At 42.7% G+C, this 15,546-nt stretch overlaps 1 protein-coding gene across 2 annotated transcripts; it reads left to right on the forward strand.

Annotated features, from left to right (window-relative positions):
* The first annotated feature begins 233 nt into the window (after nucleotides 1-233).
* LOC122005187 (translocase of chloroplast 101, chloroplastic-like) lies at nucleotides 234-10,024 on the forward strand. Of its 2 annotated transcripts, XM_042560136.1 has the most exons (3): nucleotides 234-892; nucleotides 1,004-4,273; nucleotides 9,840-10,024. In XM_042560136.1, the coding sequence occupies exons 1-3, from the start codon at nucleotides 316-318 to the stop codon at nucleotides 9,881-9,883; spliced, it is 3,891 nt and encodes a 1,296-aa protein (XP_042416070.1). In that variant the 5' UTR covers nucleotides 234-315; the 3' UTR covers nucleotides 9,884-10,024. The 2 variants fall into 2 exon arrangements, with proteins under 2 accessions (XP_042416070.1, XP_042416069.1); XM_042560135.1 differs by having other exon boundaries at nucleotides 234-4,273.
* The last annotated feature ends 5,522 nt before the right edge of the window (nucleotides 10,025-15,546 follow it).

Here is a 15,546-nt window from a genome sequence, read left to right on the forward strand (position 1 = left end):
ATCACTCCCTGTAGGCCCTTCTTCCCTCCATTCTTGTCTTTCACCCAGCATAATGGCTTGTTTACTCTGGAGTGGATTGGCGGAGGGGCAAATGGAGCGGCTCAAGGCATATATATCCCTCCACTATCTGCTCTCTGAAGTAAACATAGCATATTTTATTATCAGCTGATTGAGGAATATTTTTTTCCCCTTTACATAAATAGATGGATTTCTTGATTGGGAACCTTATCTTCCGTTTTGCGGCCGCACCCATTCTCATTTTCCCATCGACGAAGATAAACCCTCTCCCTTACCCTCTCTTCCTCTCCGTCTGCCATGGCCTCCTACTCCGATTCTGGGGTGGCTCAGGCTGCGGATGTAGTCTCTCATCCGTCGCCTCCGGTTCCGAACGAATCAACTGTCTCCATCCCCGAGGAAGGCCGCGACGGCGCGACCGAGGTGACAACCCCGAAGGGTGGCGACGAGCTTCCTCAAGCCGAATCCACCCTCCAAGATGCTGCGGACGGGACCTCCCTCGGTTTGCAAGATAAGATTGTTATTACGGACGATACCGTGGCCGGCACTCCATTTACTGATGTTGAGGTATCGCAAACCTCTGCCGGTTACTTAGCTCCTTATGCCTTCGAGCGAGATGGGAATTCTATCTCGGCTGATGAAGGAGCGAGCTTGTCCCAGGCGGATGACGAGGTGGTGCAGGTTTCGAGCAAGAGCCTCGACTTGGAAGAGAATTCCGCTGATGGAGGCGCCGTTGGAGGAATAGTTCAACTGGAGGAGTCTTCATCCTCAGGTTCTGTTCAAAACTCGGAGAAAGAAGGGATTTCAGATGGTGGATTGTCTGAAGATGTACCTGGTACCATAACTGAGGACCGGACGGAGAAGAAGGCTATTGAAGGTCAGTCAAGCGAAGGTTATGTTGTTGAGCGAGTCCAGGATAATGGGATTCTGAGTTCTCCAAATGAAAATTATGATGCTTCTAACGAGATGGAGGTACCTATTTTTGCAGTAGAGGGAAATTCTAAACCAGTGGGTATTCAATTTGCGGATGCAAAGGGCCAGAAATTTGAATCTGGTGAAGAAATTGACACTGTGCTAAACCTCGACGAGGTTGAGAAGCGTCCGTCTACTGGTATTGAACCTGTAAATACTCAAACCGCTGATGCTAACAATCAGAAGATTGAAGATGATGGAGAAATTCATTTGGTGAGTGGCCTCAGCTTGGTTGAAAAGCCTCTGAATGCTGAAGCTGAAATGATTCAGGCTGCTGACTCAAAGGATGAGAAAATGGAAGCTAGTGAAGAAATTGACACAGAAAGAAGTCTTTATGTTAAGGAACCTCTGGCCACTAATGCTGAAGCTGAAGAGTTAGAATATGCTGATACGAAGGATGAGAAGATTGAAGATGGTGAAGAAACTGAGGCAGTAAGAAGCCTTGGCGTGGCTGAGAAGGCTCCGGCTGCTGGTGTTGTAGCTGAAAAAATTCAGGTTGCTGATTCTAATCATATCAATCAAATTTCTGAGGATACAATATCATGCAATGCCAGTGAAGACTTGAAGAGTAGCTACCTGGATGGTAATATCCTTGATCCATCAATTGTGGGAGAAAGTGGTGAGCCAGTACTTGTCTCTGATGCAGCGGAGGAATCTGCTGATGCCACTCAGGCAGCTTCTACTGATGGTATCGTGGGGGTTTATGAGGTAGAGGAAAGTGAACAAGAGGAAGGCTTTGTTTCTGATGTGCATGCTAGAGTGGCAATCATAGAAAGCTCTGAAACAGCCAAGCAGATTATACAAGACATGGAGAAAGATTCTTCCAGCCACAATGATAACTCAGTATTTATGCATGATGCAGATGGTGAGATTGTTGTTGAATCTGATGAAGAGGTGGACACTGACGAGGATGGCAGTGGTGAGGAGATTTTTGATTCTGCTGCACTTACTGCCCTACTTAAAGCAGCTGCTGGTGCATCTCCTGATGGCAATATTACTTTAAGCTCCCAAGGTGCCGGTAGGATCTTCTCGGCTGAAGCCCCTGCAGGACTAGGTTCATCAGTTTCAACGTTGAAATCAACAGCACCACGTTCTCTACGTTCAAGTTTGTTTACTCCATCAGATTTGTCAGTAGTTGGAGATGATGAGATAATGGATGAGGAAGAAAGGAAACTTCATGATAAGGTTGAGCAGATAAGGGTGAAATTCCTTCGCCTTGTTCTGAGGTTGGGGCATTCTCCTGATGATATTGTTGCTGCTCAAGTCCTCCATCGTCTTGGTCTTGCAGAGGGGATCAAGCGAGCAAGGCAAAATGGCCATTCTTTTAGTGTTGAAAGTGCAAAGAGGAAGGCAATGCAGCTAGAGGCTGATGGCAAGGAGGATTTGAATTTCTCCTGCAATATTCTTGTCCTTGGAAAGACTGGGGTGGGCAAGAGTGCTACTATTAATTCTATTTTTGGCGATCAGAAGACTAAGACCAATGCATTTCAACCAGCCACAACTTATTTGAGACAGATTTCAGGAACTTTAGAAGGGATTAATATTCGAGTGGTTGATACTCCAGGACTCAGTACATCTGCAATAGAACAATCATCAAACAGGAAGGTACTCATCTCAATAAAGAAGTTTATCAAAAGTTGCCCTCCTGACATTGTTCTCTATGTAGACCGCTTGGATACTCAGACACGCAATCTCAATGATTTGCCTCTGTTACGCTCTATTACCAGTATATTGGGTTCGTCCATCTGGTTCAATGCTATTGTTGCACTCACACATGCCGCTTCTGCTCCACCAGAAGGGCCAAATGGATCTGCTCTTAGCTATGAGATGGTTGTAGCTCAGAGGTCACATGTTGTTCAACAATGTATTCGTCAAGCAGCTGGAGACATGCGTTTGATGAATCCAGTTGCCCTTGTTGAGAACCATCCTTCTTGTAGAAGAAACAAAGAGGGCGAAAGGGTGCTACCTAATGGCAAAAGTTGGAGAACAGAGATGCTTCTTTTGTGTTACTCTTCAAAGATATTATCTGAAGCTAATTCCCTTCTGAAGCTTCAAGATGCTTCTTCTGGGAAGCTCTTTAATTTCAGGTTTCGGTCTCCACCTCTTCCATATTTGTTGTCATCACTTCTGCAATCCAGAACACACCCAAAGTTATCTGCTGATCAGGGTGGTGAAAATGATGGTTCGGATTTTGATTTGGATGATTTATCAGATATAAATGAAGAGGAAGATGAATACGATCAACTTCCACCCTTTAAACCCCTTAAAAAGGCTCAGCTTGGGAAACTTACTAAGGAGCAACGCAATGCCTACTTTGATGAATATGATTACCGGGTTAAACTTCTTCAGAAAAAGCAATTGAAGGAAGAACTAAGAAGAATCAAAGAGATGAAGAAGAGAGGAAAAAATAAGCAAGATGATCTTGGTTATGGTTATGGCGATATTAGTGAAGGTGATCAGGAGGGTTCACCTGCATCTGTGCCAGTACCTTTACCAGATATGTCCTTGCCACCTTCGTTTGACTGTGATAACCCAGTACATCGTTACCGTTTCCTGGAGCCGACATCGCAGCTTTTGACTAGGCCTGTTTTAGACACACATGGCTGGGATCATGACTGTGGATATGATGGTGTCAGCATTGAACAGTCTCTTGCTCTTGCTAATTGCTTTCCTGCAGCCGTTGCTATTCAGGTCACTAAGGACAAGAAAGAATTTAGCATTCAGTTAGATTCCTCCATTTGTGCCAAGCACGGAGAAAATGGTTCGACTCTTGCTGGCTTTGACATCCAATCTGTTGGAAGACAACTTGCTTACATTCTCAGAGGTGAAACCAAATTTAAAAACTTCAAGAAGAATAAAACTGCTGGTGGAATATCTATAACCTTCTTAGGGGAAACTATAGCTACTGGTTTGAAAGTTGAAGACCAGATTACAATTGGAAAGAGGGTGAATCTGGTTGCAAGCACAGGCACCATCCGTTCTCAAGGTGATGTGGCCTTTGGGGCCAACCTTGAGGCACGGCTCAGAGACAAAGATTATCCAATTGGCCAAGCCCTTTCTACTTTGGGATTATCCCTAATGAAGTGGCATGGTGACCTGGCATTGGGAGCAAATCTGCAATCTCAGTTTTCCATTGGAAGAAACTCAAAGATGGCTGTACGTGTGGGGCTTAACAACAAGCTCAGTGGGCAAATTACAGTCAAGACAAGCACCTCAGAGCAGCTTCAGATAGCACTAATTGCTCTAGTTCCAACTGCAGTTTCACTATTCAGGAGTTTCTGGGCTGGTGAGTCATTTTTGGCTCGCTAACTTATTTGCTAGAGTGGTTATTTCGTATCTAGTTTATCTCAAATTTTGAATTCTTGAAGCTCATCATAGTTTTGTTTGGTCAAATTTTACCTGAAACTTCTGGTTTTGCTCAACTTTGAATAAATGCACTTTTTGCTCTTATTTTGTTGAAACCTCTAAAGGAATTGGAAAAATGTCGGTTCTAATTCTTAGGATAAAAAGGCTTAATCATGATGATGAAACATAATTTTTCTACCTATTTTTTTTTTTTCAGAGATTTAAATCTTGAGATATTCATTGTGTTGATCATCATTGGTGTTTGTTTTTAATAGTAGTTTGGTCAAATTTTATTTTATCTGAAACTTCTGTTTTTATTCAACTTTGAATAAATGCACTTTTTTGCTCTTATTTTGTTGAAACCTCAACTAAAGGAAGGAACAATGTTGGTTCTAATTCTTAGGATAAACGAGGCTTAATCATGATGATGAAACATATTTTTTTCTACCTATTGTTTATTCAGAGATTTAAAATTCGAGCTATTTTTGTTGGTCTACTTTATTCTTACGATGATTATTATTTTTTTACTTGATCTGCGACACAAGCTATTGCCTGTTCTCTGTAGACGATAATGTTGGCAACAAGTCATGTTATTTTCATAGTGAAGAGAGGTAAAGAAGCTGCTGCGTCTTTCCTAGTTTCCAGAATGTCTTATGCCGAAAGGAAAAAAGTCCTCTTAAATTTCAGATATTTATTTTTCCTTAGTTTTATCCCTTTTTTACTTGATTATTCTAATTAGGAGTTCTGCAAGTGTTTCATGCAATATTTTTCTACTCGGCCAACTCTTAAATCTCCTGATGGCACTTTGTCTGACATTGAGCATAAGTTGGCACTTCACCGTTAGTTGTGGCATGCTCAATCTGAGGATCATCACCTTCAAAGTGAAATTATAAACAGATTTTCATATATCTTATTCTCTTCTAACAAATTCATTTGAAGATATTTAAATTTATAGCCTTCTTTGTGGCACTTTCCCTTGTTCTTATTCTCGTCTATTAGCGTTCATGAATATGTTATGAAAAATATAATGAATGAACATATAGTGAAGGATCAGTCGGTCACCTTGTTCCTCACTTGGAGCAAATTATCAACTTATTTGGTTCATCTTTATTTATCTATAGGTTGAGGACCTTCCCTTTTCTGCACTTAAATTGCTATTATTTTATCTGTATACCAGCAAGATGGAACCATAATCATAGTAAAGCAAGCAATTCTAATTACAACACTATAGTGGATAAACTCTACTACTTGATTTGATTTCTTAACTTCTATCCAGACAGAACTCTTTTGACCCAATAGCTTGCTAATTGATCTTTACAATGTCTTCTCTATCAATTCTTTTATAAACACTTGGATATCATATGCTTTACCAATTAAGCTACTATGCCTGTCTATTCTGTGTCGTTTATATGTGAGCAACATCTGAAATCTCGGTCCATTGCCGATATCTGGTATGATGGGTTAGTCAGTTGCTTATCACCCTTACGTGTATTTTCTTTTTTAGTTTCATTCCTAACTTCTTTTGTGACTGTGAATATTCTAACATGGTGGTTACATGTCTAGATTAAACAATAATTGTGCATTTACAGTACTTGCGATGACACCCTTCATCTTGTTCATCGTGGTAGAACTGTGTGACTTCAGTCATTTTGTAGTTGTTCGAATCTGAAAAGTATCTGGGTTCGATATTTCGCTCTTTTCTTTTGGATAATACATTGGATACTCATGGGGGAATCAATAGACAGGCTGATCAGTTGCTTTGCAACTGCTCAAGGTGCCTGGCTCAGATATCTCACAGCCAGCTTCTTAGTCTTGTCTTTCACCTAGACCCGATCTCAATTAGAAACCGACGTTCTTTGCAGCTCGATCATTAATCTTAACCATGGTTGGTATACGGTTCTTGGCAGATCTGGTTTCACCTTCTACATTTTGATCATTCACGATTTGTTTAAACAAATTATTTTCAAAGATTTTAATTACATTTGTTTTTAGTAAATCCTTTGGTCACAATTCTTAATCTTTCCATCTTTCTATATTTTCAGAATGTTCTTTCCACCTAATAATCCCGTTTTAAGCTAAATTCACGAGTTTAAAGATTGACAGCATCATCACTTCCTCCTTATTCTGTCATATGAATCAAAATAACGCAGACGTTAAAAAATTGAAAACAGAAAATTGAATTATTAAATTATAAATTATTATGTAAATGAATTTAAATCTGTATTTCCCTTCTTATAGTTAAGTTGATGATTTAGATATTTTAGAATAATAAAAATTATTTCTTTGATATTTTAAAATAAAATAGATTTTATAGCTGAGGGGGTTGGTACGTTGTAGTGGTAGGTGGATCTAACTCGAGGAATATGGTTGAAGTATGCATGACAACGAAATTATATATATATATATATATATATATATATATATACACCAATAAAAATAATCACAAAATTTAAAAATCATTAAACAGCACAACGAAAGAAATATTAAGAATTAACTTAAAATCAAAAGCTTATCAAAAATAAATAATAAAAAAATCAATCCACCTAACAAACAAACACAAAGTTTCTCAATTTCATTCCCTCCCCTTTACTTTACCCATCTCTCCCACCCATCTCCGCTCCTCTCCTCAGTCCTCCCCTGCTCGGCACCCAATGGAATGCCGCCACCATCCTCCCTCTTCGTCTTCCTCTTCGGAAGAAGAGGACAATCAAACTCGACTCCGATTTTCCTCCCTCTCTCTTTCTCTCTTCTACCCTCATCTCTCCTCCACCTCCTCCTCCTCCTCCTCCTCCTCCTCCAATCTACTCTCATCCGTTCCCTTCAGCCTTAAGATCCCCACTCAGATTACCTCCCTCTCCCTCTCCCTCTCTCCCTTCCCCTCCGAACTCTCCTCCTCCTCCTCCTCCCGTTTCACTCCTTCTAGATTATCCAACTCCATATTCCTCTCCTCCTTATCCTTCTTCCGCCGCCGCACCGCCGACCCCCTCGTAGCCGCCGGCTCCCGCCGCTGCGCCATCGTCTGGTTCCGCGCCGATCTCCGCCTCCACGACCACGAAGCCCTCTCCGCTGCAAACGCCGACTCCCTCTCCTTCCTCCCCGTCTTCCTCTTCGACCCCCGGGACTTCGGGCGCTCCGCCGACGGATTCGACCGGACTGGCCACCGCCGCGCTCGCTTCCTCCTCGACTCTGTGGCCGACCTCCGCGCCGGGTTGCGGCGCCGCGGATCAGATCTCGTGGTGCGGGTCGGCTGCCCCGAGGTGGTGCTGCCGGAGCTCGCGCGCGCAGTTGGCGCCGATGCGGTGTATGCTCATCGGGAGGTTTCCCGCGATGAGGTGCGTGCGGAGGAGCGAGTTGGGAAGGCGATGGAAGATGAGGGGGTTGAGGTGAAGTACTTCTGGGGAAGCACGTTGCACCACATTGACGATTTGCCGTTCGAGCTGGAACAAATGCCCACCGATTATGGAGGGTTAAGGGAGAAGATGAAGAGCGTGAAGGTGAGAAAAGCGATCGAGGCACCGGAGGAACTTAGAAGAATGCCATCAAGAGGAGGTGTCGAGCCTGGGGAGATCCCTAGCATGCAAGACCTGGGGTTCAATCCGGCGCCAACCATGTCTCAGGTCATCTCTAAATCTTAACTTTTCTATGGTCTTCCATATACACAAAGATCATAGATTTAAAAAAAAAAAATTACCAAAGAAAGTAATAATCTATTAATCTTTTGATTACTAAAGGAAATCTTACAAGCCTTAAACAAGGGAAAGGGTAATTGCAAAGAGAACAGGGATTTCACGAGTCCACAGTAGTAAAAAATGCTAATGGGGTCATTTCATCTTGGTTGCTTTATCTGGCTTTGTCATCCAAAACGAACAACGACTTCTAGGTTGTAAGCATAAATGTCTATGCTTAGTGCGTCCAGTAAGGAAGATAATGGTTTTTTTTTTTTTGAGAAAATCATATTTGATATTTTGTTTTTTACCTTCATAAGATGACATTCACGTCACTGATGTTCATTGGTGCTAGATGTTTGAATCAATTTTCTACTACTGGAACAATTTATATGATGAAGTCTACCTTCACAAAATTCAATAGCCATCTTAAGCTATCTTAACTTGACATCACTATACCTTGTGGAAAAAGAAGACATGTTGTCTATAATTCAGTTGTTGTTTTTTTCTCATTGAGATGGTTCTTGCTCTTGCCAAAAGTGAAAATTTTGGGCTACATAACAGATCCTTTCAAATTATAGATTTATATAATATTTACTTTACATTTATTTACAATTGAGAAAGCTTCAATTTTCTTTGTCTGCAAGCCTTCTGACATATAAAAGAATACTCTAGTCATAAAGAAAGAGATTGGTTGATGAAAGATGCCTTACTTGCCTTAAGACTTTGGATATTCGACTCTTACAGAAAGCACTCATTTTGTATTTTGGTACAAAGCTTAGCAACAACAAAAATATTAGCCATGCTTTCTCTTGTTCCTTGTTCTTGTACCCAAAGTATATTCTTCTTTCTTAGTTACTTGTTTTTATCATTGTGGGCATCTATCTTGTGAATGAACCAAACTAGTGAACAAATGCTGCATAACCTTTAAGGTTACATGGCTTTTTGGTTCAATTTTTGAAAAAAAAATAAAGAAATATAAAAAACATGAAAAAATTAAGAGCTTTCAGATGATTGCTTAATGTGTCAACAATAGAGTCCCAGCAAATTTTGTTTTTCTTCCAAATTATTGATCTAATGCTTTTGTAAAGTAAGATTCTATAAGTTGATTAAAAGTGAAACTATGCTCTTATTTTACATATCTTAGCTGGGTGGGGTAAATGAGTTGGCATAGTGTCCGACTTGTTACCAAATGCTCACTCAAGCTTATTATATTATTTATATTATGATCAAGAGACCTTATTTTTTATTTGATAAGCTGGCAAATCAGATGGTTTTGTTACCATTATGCTCCATCTAGTCTTTTTCCTACCAAGTATAGTCTAGTGTGCATGTAATCTGTGCAAGTTATGGCGCTACATCCTCTTTTCCCTTTATCTTTCCAACTTTAGTTCTTAGACGCCTTATGTAGATCTCTTTACAACTTTTTAAGAAGTTTGATTGGCTTCTGCAGAGATATAGCTGATCAACTAGGCAAATTCCTACAGTCACTTTCTTCTTTTGTGATTGTGATCTACTATGCAGCTTTTTGGGATTGTGATCAGCGTATTGTAGGATTAAAATATTTCCTCTTTATGTGATTAGTTATTATAGTTCTGATCAGAAAACATCCATGGTTAGACCAGCTGCATTCATAAAAAGAATCTTAGAACTATAGTTGAGATAGAACTAAGAAATTTGAGATTAAAAGCTTCTATTTGGTTATAATTACTTTTCATAATGGTATTGTTTGGACTTTAGATTGTGTTTTGTGCTCTGATATTGTATGAAGCAATTGGTGATGAAATCATGTTTCTACATTTTTGTAGCAGGCTATATAATTTTACTTTTTGTGTAATACAGGATCGCAAGCCTTTCTTCAGCACTCCTGTTGGCGGGGAGACTGAAGCATTAGACAGATTAAAGAAGTATGCTGCTGAATGGCAAGCACAGCCTAACAAAGCAAGGACTTCCACCACAGATAGCATATATGGTGCTACTTTCTCATGCAAAATCTCACCATGGCTATCAACAGGATGCATTTCTCCTCGCTTTATGTTTGAGGAGTTGAAGAATGCTACTAGGTAATATTATATTAGACAAAAATGTGTCTCTTTGCTATTATAGGTTAAGCAGACAAAGTAAAGAATAAAGATGTAGATTTTTTTTAATGACCATTTCTTTTGCACTTTGTATAAGTGATGTGATCCTTGTTTGGTTTACAGGAATGTTTCTACTGCTTCATCGTCGAATTGTAGTCCTGATTCAGCAGATGGAGGTGCGAACTGGTTGATGTTTGAACTGTTATGGAGGGATTTCTTCAGGTAGCACACAGCTTAAAAAGCCCTTTCATTTACACTTAAGCTTGATTGTCCCAACTATTTAAAATTGGTTATACAATTTTTTTTTCTTTATCGAGCACTATGCAAGTCTAAATTATAATCATTTAAATCATCTTTAGTTATATTAAATAATGATTTTGTTAGGTCTCCTCTACCCTTTGTGCTAGTCATTATAGTCAATTCAACTATAGAATCTATCCGCCTTTGAACATGCTATATCTGTATCAGGTGTATTTGCATAATTTGTTGCAGTTTAATAATTGATTTGCTTTCATTTTGTTTTTAATTCTTATAATTGATTTATTATCTTTGTTAAACACGGTGATACAAAAGCTTACTGATTTGTTTAGTTGGGTGGTGGAAGAACAGGATAGAGGAGGGGAAAATTGGTTATCCACGTGTTTCTCTTATCCCATTCCCTTCTCCCTCCTTACCTCGTATTTATTCCTCCAAGTGTGATATTCTACCTTACCAAGCTTTAGAGCCTGCATCATTTTGTTTCTGGTTTCAAATTGTATAACCATGTTACTCATAAATGACTCAAAGTAGCAATATTTTAGAAATCTGGAAACAACTATCTTTGTCTCTTGAACTCTGAAATGCATCTAATATAACCGTTGAAAGTTATCTTGTCGGAATGAAACATTGTTTGAATTTATTGTCAGGTTCACCACCATGAAGTGCAGCTCTGCAAATAAAATGGTGGAAGCCGCGTCCAATAGCACTGTTGCTCTAGCATAACTCTGCTTACCATCTGAAATTCAAATCAAAAGATTCAAAACTTGACCAAATGGTCTTTAAGACATCAAGTTCTCCATTAGTTTCCCACAATTGTTATTTGTGCACTTTCATCGTCTCAGATATTGTTTTTTAACTTTTAAGGCATACAGATTTTCTGTGTCCCCTTCATAATAAGCAGCTGTTCCGGCTTGTGTAGATTGAAATCAATATTTTTATATCAACTATGCAACTGAGAGTATGACTTGTTTCAGCTCTAGGTTAAATTCTAGTTTCGTTAAGGTTATTTAGTGCTCGTAATTTCAACGTTGCTGTCGCATGTAATAATTAGTTTTGCACCGGAGATTGCATCTATATATGTGCCCACTGAGATGCTTGACAATCGGAGCTGTAAGAAACAGATTGTCCTTGTTCATGATCCATCTCACATTGCCATTTTGATGGCGCCCTTGTTCTTTCCTCTATATCCATTTGATCCCGTCCGAAAATTGAGTCAGATGGATCGTCGGATGAGATGGATGGAATGTTGACTGAGTCGCGACGTCTCGGAGGGAGGTATGCTGAGATGATTTCTGTGTTGACCAAGTCTTCAGAAGTTCTTTGGTCAACGCTACTCTACAGCCAACGACTGGGTTGACTCGGCCCTCGGTACTCCGATACTCGAGACAGATCCAATGAATATGTGAGTATAAGACTAAGCCATAAAATAATGAAATATGCATAGAATATGAACGGAGAACGTATCCTGGCCCAGGGGGCACCCTCGGATGGGACGCGGTGTGAGTTGTCCGGGCCCGGAAGAGTAGACAACGCCTGATCAGGATGGAGAGCTGGATCTGACGACGAGAAGCTGAACGAGGTATGAACCCGGAAGACGAGCTGCAGGTCAGGATATAATATCGGCACACAGACCGGGATAAGACACCGGCACGCAGACCGGGATATGACATCGGCATGCAGGCCGGGATAGAATATCGACACGCAGGCCAGGATATGACTTCGGCACGCAGGCCGGGATATGACTTCGGTGTTGGTGCAATATTCCCTAGGTCAAGGTTGACCTGGTTAACCAACCCTGAGTCTTGGTTTGGGTTTCGATATTTGACAATATGTTGAGTTTAGATGATATGGACAATGCAGGTGCAGTTGTTCATTTGGGGAGATTGTTGATACAATTCCCGTTTGGTCAAAGTTGACCAGTTAAGATTGTGAAGGAAAGTCAAGTAGGTCAAGGTTGACTGGATACTTGACTGAAAGTCCTGGTGAGTGAAGCCAGGCAGAAGGAAGTCCTGGTGAGTGAAGTCAGGCAGAAGAAAGTCCTAGTGAGTGAAGTTAGGCAGAAGGAAAATCCTAGTGAGTGAAGATAGGTGAAAGTCCTGGTGAGTGAAGCCAGGCAGGAGGAAGTCCTGGTGAGTGAAGCCAGGCAGAAGGAAGTCCTAGTGAGTGAAGCTAGGCAGGAGGAAAATCCTGGTGAGTGAAGCCAGGTGAAAGACCTAGTGAGTGAAGCTAGGCAATTGGGAAGTCCTAGTGAGTGAAGCTAGGCAGGAGGAAAATCCTGGTGAGTGAAGCCAGGTGAAAGACCTAGTGAGTGAAGCTAGGCAATTGGGAAAGTCCTGGTGAGTGAAGCCAGGCAGGAGAAATCCAGATGGGTCAAGGTTGACCAGACATCTGGTGAGAGTCCAAGTAGGTCAAAGGGATTGACCGGATACTTGGCACGAGGAAGAAAAGTCCAAGTAGGTCAGAGGGATTGACCGGATACTTAGCAAGAAGAGAAAATTCCAAGTGGGTCAAAGGGATTGACCAGACACTTGGTAAGAGAGTCCTAGCTGGTCAAGGGTGACAGGATGCTAGGTCTTATGTACCAACAAGTCATGGTTGACTAGATGTTGGTTTAGGGGACTTTGGACTTGGTTTTAGGTAAAAACCAAGATATGGATTGATCAGCCGATTGATCCAGCAGATCTGAATTGATCAGCCGATTGATCTAGCCGATTGATCTAGCAGATTTGGATTGATCAGCCGATTGATCTAGCAGATCTGGATCGATCAATGGATCGATCCAGCAGATCTGGATCGATCAGCCGATCGATTGGATCATGCCCAATCGATCGGCCGATCGATCCGGTGAGTCCCCGCGAACAGAACCCCTCTGGATCGATCGGTGGATCGATCCAGAGGTCTCAATCGATCAGTGGATCGATTGGGAGCTGCTGTTTGTGCGCGATAAGCCCTGGATCGATCAGCCGATCGATCCAGGCTATTCCAAAAAGCACAGAGGCACTCTGGATCGATCGGTTGATCGATCCAAAGCCTCCCCGATCGATTGGGAGCAATCCAATCGATCGGGATTCGACCGTTAGCGTCGATTTAAGCCGCAGGCGTTCGTTTCCTTCAGAATTGCTTGCACTGTTCACTCCCGATACTCTCCAGCACCTCCATAGCTCTCTCCAAGCTCCAGATCGCTAGTTCTTGAAGATTCTTGGAGGCTCTTCCAAGTCAAGAGGTGGATCAAAAACAAGAAGAAGAAGTTAGGGTTAGGGTTTTTATTGTACATCTTGTAAGCTTTTGCTTATCTTGTATTTACCTTTCTTCTTCTTGTATTGAGAGTGTTGTAGGGCTTCTCCGCCTTTGGTAGTTACCATAAAGGAGTGTTATTCATAGTGGAGGGTGCGTGAGTAGGTGTGGATCCTTGGACTAGTCACCTCTTGTGAGGTGGATACCAAGTAAACCATCCTTGTTAGCGTTGTGTGAGTTTGTTTCTTGTATATTTTCGCTGCACATCTTTGAAGAAACAAGCAACGCCGACCACGAGCACGCGACGAGCTATTCACCCCCCCCTCTAGGTACTTTTCGATCCTAACATTCGGCACGCAGGCCGGGATACGAGATCGGCACGCAGACCGGGACACACAATCGGCATGCAGGCCGGGAAACGACATATAGACAAGCATAGCGCATAGGTTGGAACATGTGGCACAAGCTAGATCGGCACAAAATCGAAACACAATAATGGCACGCAGGTCGAGGGCCTACAACGACGAGGAAGCTATGCCGTATAAGCGTCGGAATCTTAAAGGCGGCGACCCTTAGCCATAACACGCAGGGAATAGCAATTGCGTTCCAAAGGCCCTAACTATGAGGGTGAACAATAGTGCCGGGCACGACTTCGACAAATACGATGTCGACACGGAGAAGGAGAAAGGGCTGCCGGCGTTCGCAATGGGGGTCATGATGCGCAAGGGGAGCAGAGAGGAAGTGGTGGCTGGAAGTTGCTACCGGCGAGAGAGGAAGCGGCAGCGGCAGCGGCGTGCGTCCAGCGGCGACGTCGAGAGGAGGAGGGATAGAGAGGCTGTCGGTCCGGCTGGTGAGCTCAGGCAGCTAGGGCTGCGAGATAGAGAGAAAGGGATGTGGTGAGGGGATGTAGTGCTGCCGGCGTCGGCGTCAACCCCCCTCCCGAGCATCTCCTGTCGGTGGTGTCGTCGAGAGAGACGAAGGAGGAGGAGGTGGAGAGGAGCAGGTGTAGCGGCCAACAGCGGCTCTGGTGAGGATCGTGAGAGGGAGTTAGCGGCACGGTGAGGAGAGGGAGACAAGAAGAGGTGAAGACCGGCGGTGGCCGGCGTCGGAGCCGGCAAGGAGGAGAAGGCAGAGGAAGCTCTGCTAGCGGCGGAAGCTCCAAACGAACTCCCCTTCCTTTGCATGCTACAGTCTCCTTTCCCTTAAAACCCTATACAACCCAAAGACAAAACTGCCCCTCCATATCCCTTTAATTACGTCTCCACCCCTAACCCATATCCACATCACAAGTCTCCCCCTCAAGTCTAGTCGAAGGTGGCACAAGTCCGACTGACTAGACCAAGCCTTAAAATAGAATCGCTACCGAACGTGGAATCAGATCGTTAGACTCGTCTTATTACGTCGAACGAGTAGCTACAAACGATGAGCGCCCGACAGAGCGACCAAGCGGCGAAAGCAATACCGAACAAGTGTCAAAAGAACGATCTAGCAGATGTCGAACGATATCGAGACGACAATCAGGCGATGCTAAGCAGGGTGATCGAGCGATTACCGAGCTAGACGAAAGACAATGGACGAGTAATGGTGAGTGCGCGATCGAGAAAATGTCATCCGCATAAATTGTGATCAGTACGAGTAAATCCGTTAGCGTGATTGAGAAAGTGCCAACCGAGTGACAATGAATCGCGACCGGGAGAGCGCCGACCGAGCGACGGTAAATCGTGATTGACCAATAGAGAGAAGGATGGACGAGCGAAGCCGTGAGCGCGACCGAGAGAATGCCGACCGAGCGATAATGAATCGCGACCTGGCAACAACAAGAATGATGGACGAGCAAAGCCATGATCGAGACCGAGAAAAATATTGACCGAGCGTCCATAAATCGCGACCGGGCAATAAAGAGACTGATCGACACGCCAAGCCATGATCGTGATCGAACGAGTACCGACCGAGCAATAATAAATCGTGATCTGATA

Source organism: Zingiber officinale, chromosome 7B (genome assembly GCF_018446385.1).
Source record: "Zingiber officinale cultivar Zhangliang chromosome 7B, Zo_v1.1, whole genome shotgun sequence".
NCBI classification, from domain to species: Eukaryota; Viridiplantae; Streptophyta; class Magnoliopsida; order Zingiberales; family Zingiberaceae; genus Zingiber; species Zingiber officinale.

Excerpts from the sequence above, each read along its gene's own strand:
- LOC122005187 (XM_042560135.1), top strand. The coding sequence starts at position 316 with ATGGCCTCCTACTCCGATTCTGGGGTGGCTCAGGCTGCGGATGTAGTC. Across the intron at positions 4,274-9,839 it reads ATTCAGGAGTTTCTGGGCTG|GATCGCAAGCCTTTCTTCAG; the intron begins GTGAGTCATTTT and ends TGTGTAATACAG.